Raw genomic sequence first — 7500 nt, forward strand, 5'->3', positions numbered from 1 at the left:
ACCCTTGATGCTGTCCTCATCGGCTGTGTTCGCCATCAAACAGGCTGTGGAGGCAGCACGTGCTGAGATAGGGCAGGATGTCTTCTTCACTCTCAGTAAGTATATTTGGTTTTTGTGTCATATTGGCCTGTGAGCTTACGCTCATGGCATTTCGGGCTGCTTTCTTACTGGGGAAAGCGAACTGGCAAAATGCAATATTCATTTCTTTTTCTTTTTCTTGAATGAGTGTATTCATGCTCCCATTAATGAGTAGAAACATGCTGCCATTAATGTTAAGGTTTTCTGATGAAGTCCATCTCTGCCTTAGCTGAGGATTTGTTATCCATCAGCTCGTGCTGAGTTTGTGTAAGATGTGTTCTTCGTCCCCAGTAAGTCTTTATGTCAGTCAGTTCCACGTCCTAATTTCTCAAAATCCCTAGCTGGATCGTTTCTCGTTCCATCCCTGGGGTATTGTTTCTCTCAGCAACAACGACAACAACAAGAACAACTACTACTATTACTACTACTACTACTACTACTACTACTACTACTACTACTACTACTACTACTACTACTACTACTACTGCTACTACAACAACAACAAAACAACAAAACACATACAAAACATCTTTCTGTTGTTGCAGATTCACCCGTGTTTGCAGAAGACATACAGGCTGCCTGCATGGTCAAGCCGTCCCAGTTTACTTTCGGACAATAGTGACCACCACGCGCATCCTTCAAAATATTGAAATTATCATCTAGGCACTTGACTCTATGTAGGTGGGGCCTGTGGATGTGTGTGCTTTCATAATTAGTAGAAAGGAATAGAGCTTCCGCCCATTGATCACGTGACGACCAAGTGTCATGCACCTGTGGATTGTGTGTCATGACAACTGCATGGTATGCCGTTGACACACGAACAATATCAAGTAGGGTACAGAACAGGTTGTTATACCGGTAATACACTTTAACAGTGTGTAAAACAAACATTACTCTGTGAACGGCTAGTGTTTACATGCTTGGACATTGAGAAGTATTTTTGACATGAAAAACAATGGATTGAGATGTGATGGTAGACTTTTTATTTGATTTCTTTTGGATTTGATTTATCGTAGAGTTCAGAATGGGACTGAAGACTGAATAAAAGAGAACTTATCGCAGACTTTCAATTTTTGTCCTTTTGAAATAATTCCTCGTAGACCTCAGAATTGGATTACGAGAGTTTGTTGGACATAATAAACGATAGATTTATTTGCGACTGAAGACTAAACGATATAAAGAATTCATCGTAGACATTATTTTAGTTTCTTAAGAATAGGAGGTACAAGACATTTGTTTGACAAACTTAATGAAGGATTTATATGAGACATTTTATGCTTATTTTAAAACATCAAATATGACAAAACAAGCAGAGACATTTTTGTTGTTAAGACTTTATGACGAACGGGTTATTCTCTCTTTTTTGTTTTTTTGTTTTGTAAAAAGAATATGATTACCAAGCAATGTAAATATCAGTTCATGCAAACTATAAAAGACTATAAAAAGACAATGGCTAATAAAACAGAACGATCAGCAATATATCATTAAACACTTTTAGCGTTGATTTTACTATGTAACTATAGATATATATATTCATGTCTGTAAAAAAACAGCTAACATTGACATATATTCGATGCTGTTTTTTATGCCTGTATTTTTTGTGTTTTTATTTTATTTTATATTTCGGGGGTGAGGTGTTTTTCTTTGGGTGTTTCACTTACACACGCTCACACACTCACACACACACACACACACACACACACACACACACACACACACACACACACACACACACACACACACACACACATACGTTCACACACACACACACGTACACACACACACACAAACACACACACGCGCGCACACACACACACACACACATACACACACACACTCTCTCTCTCTCTCTCTGGCTCTCACTCTCTCTCTTTCTCACATACACACACACACATACACCCCCCCACACACACACACACAGCCTGGCACACACACCCACATACACACACATATATACATACACACACACACACACACACACACACACACACACACACACACACACACATACACACACACATACATACATACACACGTTTGTTTTGGATGCCCGTATTCTTTATTTCGACGACCACAGTCATTATTTCTAGTGGTATATGATGCTGCAAAAGTATTCATGATTGAAATTTATGTATAAATAATTCGTATAATCACTATTGATCCCAGCTTTTTAACACGCTTAGTTCACTAGTTCAGGCACAATCAATAAACAATCCAAATCCATTTGTTACTAGATTTCATTCAGTACTTATGTTTTGCGAAAATATGAGTGAAGTTGCGGAGCGTGTAGGAGTTTTATCGGTCTGTTTATGTATTTGATAATTATATAATTATGCTACCACTGCAGATAAAGAAAAACGTAACATTGATCACGTCAACGAAAACACCGAGGCTGATTCGAGTAGAAATGGATTGCTATATTTTTTTTATTATGACCACACTTCAACACGATACCTATCTTGAATGTACATGTATACACGGTTTGAATATAAATATGAATAAAAATGCATTTCAACAATGTAGCTTCTGTGTGTTGGTGTGCGTGCTTGTCTATCTGTCTGCATGTATGCCTGCCAGACTGCCTGTTAGTATGTCTATCTGTCTGTCTGTCAATATGTCTGTCTGTCTGTCTGTCTGTCTGTCTTTGTCTGTCTTTGTCTGTATGTCTTACTCTTGTCTTTGTCAATCTATCTGTCTATCTGTCTGTCTATCTGTCTGTCTATCTGTCTCTATCTGTCTGTCTATCTGTCTAACTGTCTGTCTGTCTGTCTTTCTGTCTGTCTGTCCGTCATTCTTTCTGTCGTTCTGTCTGTCTAAGTGTATGTGTTGATGTTGCTGAGCTTTGTAAGTACGCGTATACTTTGCAAGTATATGGGCCAATAGCAAAATAATACCGATGAATTACCTAGGTCACCTCGCAAGGCCAATTTTCAGATTATCTGCAACTGATACATCTATGCAATTAAAACAATACAGAATAATTATAGATCTTGTTTGAAGTGGACTGCTCACTGACTCATAATTAGGCCATCATCATCGTCGACATAATTATCAATTATGCGTGTGTTTTTGTCTGTGTCTGTGTGTGTATGTGTGTGGCTGTCCTTTTTTACTTGTGTGTGTATATGTATATGCGAGTGTGTGTGTGTGTGTGTGTGTCATTGTGTGTGTGTGTTTGTGTGTGTGTGTGTGTGTGTGTGTGTGTGTGTGTGTGTGTGTGTGTGTGTGTGTGTGAGTGTAAATGAGCATGCGTTGGTGTGCGCACATGCGTTTTGTGCGTGTGTGTGGGCGTGCTCTCGAGAGTGCATGTGAGTACAAACAGGCACTTATTTTCAACTTGATTTAAAAATGATTCTTGGCGAGTCACGTCCTCAAATTGTGATCAACCGACACATGCACTCGGACCTAATGCATACATTGATAAGTAGCAAGGTCATTATGTCAGTCCATTGTCAATATAACAGACATGTGTATATTACCCAGATAATATCACAGTCTGATATAAGTATATTTGTTTCCAATGAGCTCCTGATAACAAATAGCTGACTGAACCAATGTCTCACTATTGCTGATCTTTGCAATGAGTGTCGATTAACACTTGCAATGCCGATGATGTCTGGAAAAATGATGTCGTCGCTTCTGGCGGCGATGCTGATGGTAGTGGTGCCGAGATTTAATGGAGTTAATGCCGCGGACAAACCTCACATTCTCTTCATCGTGGCCGACGATCTTGGTGAGATAACAATGATGATGATGATGATTTTTTTATGAATTAATTTCTTAGAAAGCCAAGTTGCCACAGCGAACACCCAGGCTATCAATTTTTGGTATGTGTCTCAAATGGATGATGATGGTTTTATCCCATGCAAAAGCCTGGGTACATCTGAGACGTTGTGTCAATTTGTTTTTCACGAGAGAAGTGTGCCTTTAAAGACAAACGACACCGATAACACAAACAAAGACGTCTTCTTCTAGCTTGAGCCCATTTTCCAAAGTAAAACCTCTGACGTCAAAAGCTAGAAGACGTCAAAATGCGAGTAATGCGAATAATAGCGTCAGGTAAACATTATGTCGCTTCTCTTGCGCTTCTCCCAGAAACCGTCTAAGAATTTCTTGACAGAAGGTTGGCTCGGTGAATTCGTCATCTCAGCTGGAGAAAATGACGCGTAAGGTCACCGCTAGACTTTGCGCATTTATCGGTATCGTTTATCATTAAGTGCTTCCATCATACATTTCTTTGCAGGCTGGAATGACGTGGTCTGGAGGGACCCCACCATGCACACACCGACCCTCAGTCGTATGGCTCGGCAGGGGATCCTTCTCAACAGCTACTACGTTCAGCCGCTCTGTTCTCCGTCAGTTGGATTGTTAACAGCCACAAGACGTTGTCGGTTGTCTTGTTGTTGTTTGGGGTTGTCTTTTTGTTGTTGTTGTTGTTTATAGTTATTGGTGTGGATATTGTTGTTGTTGTTGTTGTTGTTGTTGTTGTTGTTGTTGTTGTTGTTGTTTATAGTTATTGGTGTGGATATTGTTGTTGTTATCGTCGTCGTCGTCGTCGTCGTTGTTGTTGTTGTTGTCGTGATGTTGCTGTTGTTGTTGTTGTTGTTCTTGTTGTTGTTCTTGTTGTTCTCCTTGTTCTGGTTCTCCTTCTTGTTCTCCTTCTTTTTCTTTTTCTCCTTCACCCTGAAGCTCCCGGTACAAGCTTATTTCACCAGTTTGCGTTATTTTGCATTGCAATAGCAAGTTAACTTTGAGCTAGTGTCCGTTAGTAAGTCCGTAGGCCTGTATCTGTGTGTTTGTTGGTCTTTCCAACTTTTTTTTAAAAATGTTTTTATTCTACTTCCTTCATTGCTTCCTTCATTTGATCATTCCTTACTCGATCTCTGTTTTATTTATTTCTTATTTTCTATTATTCCCCCCTCTGCTTCTTTACCTCTGTAAACTTGTAGAGCTAGTTATTTTTCGATAATGACCCAGCAACCAAACAAATAACGAGCCAGCAACAGCCTGAATCCTCGATAGTGCAATGGGTTGAGAAGCTGTTCTGTTTTGGTACTACTTTTGCGACTGAAAAGTTCAAAACGCTCTATACGTACGAAATATACATCTCTGGAGCAAACAATACAAACATACCGCATTTAAATTAACAACTACAGGCCTGAACACATGAATCTCCATATAAAATCCATGAGTTCGGTTGTTTTCTGAATATAGATCTGCTGTGCACACACCGTTCATCACAAGCAAATTCCCAAGGCAAGTAACTCACACTCTTGCCGACAAGAGTAGTTCCCCTTCTTTTAACGCAGTTTCTTCGACAACACTGACTGCAATCCGACGGTCAGTTTTCAACAATATTTCATTTTATAAACAGATCACACGCAACAAAATGCACACATCTCATCAATTTAAACAACATAAAGCGGTTTCATACACTATTTTCCCCAAAAAACTGAACTTCATACAGTAATTAACGTTGGAACACGGGTGCAAAAGTTCGTCTGCTAGTCCCATTTGACGAAAGAACATTATCTTTAGCGATACTAAAACATAAACAGAACACACAATATCTGCCTTTACCGCCACAGCAGAATAACAGCATATCTGTGTACTTGATTTTAGTCTAAAACAGGGAAACTGACAAGAAGTGTTAACAGAATGGAATGATTTGCACGGAACTATACAACCGCGCATTAATCGATCGCCTGCGCAGGTTGACTGGTTGAGTGATTCGGATTCGATCAAACTTTCGCACAAAAACTCCTGTTTTCTTTGAATAACTGAAGAAAGGGGGAATAAAGAGGTTACACACCTCGTCTCAGTGATTATTAAAAATAATGGTCTCAGTTCGCGGTCATGAAAAAGCTCGCTGAAGCTCGCATTTTTCATGATCCGCTAACTTCGACCATTATTTTTAATAATCACTGAGACTCGGCATGTAACCTCTACATATTTCCTTCTTTCTACCAAGAAAAGATATATGTCCAATTTGTTGTTCTTCTGACTGCTTTCTGTTTCGTCCTGTTTTGTTTGCAAGTTGTTCTTACCGCTTTTTATCAAAACGGCACTATGGTGATTACAATTTTCAGTTCACGGAGTGCCTTCATGTCGGGTTACTTCCCTTTTCACACTGGACTACAGGTACGCTTATCTGTTTAGTGTTAGTAATGTTGTTTTCCCTTTTATTTTCATTGTAAATTGTATATCTCATTTTAAGGCTTTTCTAATTGATAGGAAAGCGCGCGTGTTTGTGCGATAGTGTGTATGTGTTAGCGTCTGTGTGTGTATGTGTGTGTGTGTGAATGTGTGTGTATGTGTGTGTTTGTATGTGTGTGTGTGTGTATGTGTGTGTGTGTGTGTGTGTGTGTCTGTGTTTGTGTGTGTGTGTGGGGGTGTGTGTGGGTGTGGGCGTGTGCGTGGGTGTAGGTGTGTGGGTGTACGTGTGTTTATGTATGTGTGTGTGTGTGTGTGTGTGTGTGTGTGTGTGTGTGTGTGTGTGCGTGTTTGTGTGTGTGTGTGTGTTATTGTCTGTGGGTGTTAGTGTGTATGTCTGTGTCTGTGTCTCGGTGTCACGGTATTTTTGTGTCTCTTTGACTATGTCTGTGTGTGTGTGTCTGCCTGTCTGCGTACGTGAGTGATGAAGACATTAAATTCAACGTTGGTACTTTAATTTCCATGGCCTTTTCTAAGATATTACCAAAGCAAGACTGAATAGCTCTCAGTCCCTGTTCACAAACATTCATTTATGTTGGAGTATGCTCTCCCAATGGTAGATTATCCTCTTTTTCTCATAGCACAGGGCGATCAAGCCAGAACAGAAAGCCTACCTACCCGCCAACCTGACCACTCTGCCACAAGCCCTCAAAGACCTGGGCTATGCCACGCATGCTGTCGGCAAGTATGTAACTGACCTTTACAATAATTATGTAGAAATCTGCAAAACTCGAACGCCACAATGGCACATGGAAACCAATCGTAACAAAATGCAGACATAAAATAATTATGCAGACATCTACAATACTCGGACGTCACTATGGTATTTGAAAACCAAAAGTTACCAAATGTTGACATCTACAATGCTAGAAAGCAGCAACGAGACATGGAAACCAAAAGTTACAAAACGTGCCTATTTACAATAGAAACCAAATTTGACAAAATGTAGACATTAACAACACTCGAACGTCAATATCAGATATGCAAAACGAAAGGTTCAGGATTGAAAGACGTGTTGCTGAATTGTTCATGAAAACAGTGCATTGAGTTTATTTACTTTGAGAAAAAATGCCCCAAACAAAGTAAGCTTTGAATATGATGCTGGTTACATGATGTTAACCTTGTCCCTCAGCCAACGATATACACATGTGCAAGTCAGCTTGTCTGTTTTGTCTATCTACGTGTCTATAGGTCTACACGCATGTCCGC

The 7500-nt window shown here is 39.8% G+C and overlaps 2 protein-coding genes across 2 annotated transcripts in view; both read left to right on the top strand.

Moving 5' to 3' along the window:
* The window catches only part of LOC138970184 (xanthine dehydrogenase/oxidase-like), a gene marked incomplete at its 5' end in the record, with an annotated part of 29459 nt that extends 27655 nt beyond the window's left edge, over positions 1 to 1804 (top strand). Inside the window, 2 exon segments of the mRNA XM_070342678.1 lie at positions 1 to 95; positions 624 to 1804. The exon segment at positions 1 to 95 is cut by the window's left edge and continues 13 nt beyond it. Coding sequence (XP_070198779.1) covers positions 1 to 95; positions 624 to 697 — 169 coding nt within the window.
* A 1780-nt stretch (positions 1805 to 3584) lies between these two features.
* Positions 3585 to 7500, top strand: part of LOC138971320 (arylsulfatase B-like) — a 14011-nt gene continuing 10095 nt past the window's right edge. Inside the window, exons 1-4 of the mRNA XM_070344041.1 lie at positions 3585 to 3811; positions 4322 to 4433; positions 6168 to 6219; positions 6873 to 6976. Coding sequence (XP_070200142.1) covers positions 3682 to 3811; positions 4322 to 4433; positions 6168 to 6219; positions 6873 to 6976 — 398 coding nt within the window. The 5' untranslated portion in view covers positions 3585 to 3681. The remainder of the gene's footprint in view (positions 3812 to 4321; positions 4434 to 6167; positions 6220 to 6872; positions 6977 to 7500) is intronic.

The sequence above is a fragment of the Littorina saxatilis genome, linkage group LG7 (assembly GCF_037325665.1).
Source record: "Littorina saxatilis isolate snail1 linkage group LG7, US_GU_Lsax_2.0, whole genome shotgun sequence".
Lineage (NCBI taxonomy): Eukaryota > Metazoa > Mollusca > Gastropoda > Littorinimorpha > Littorinidae > Littorina > Littorina saxatilis.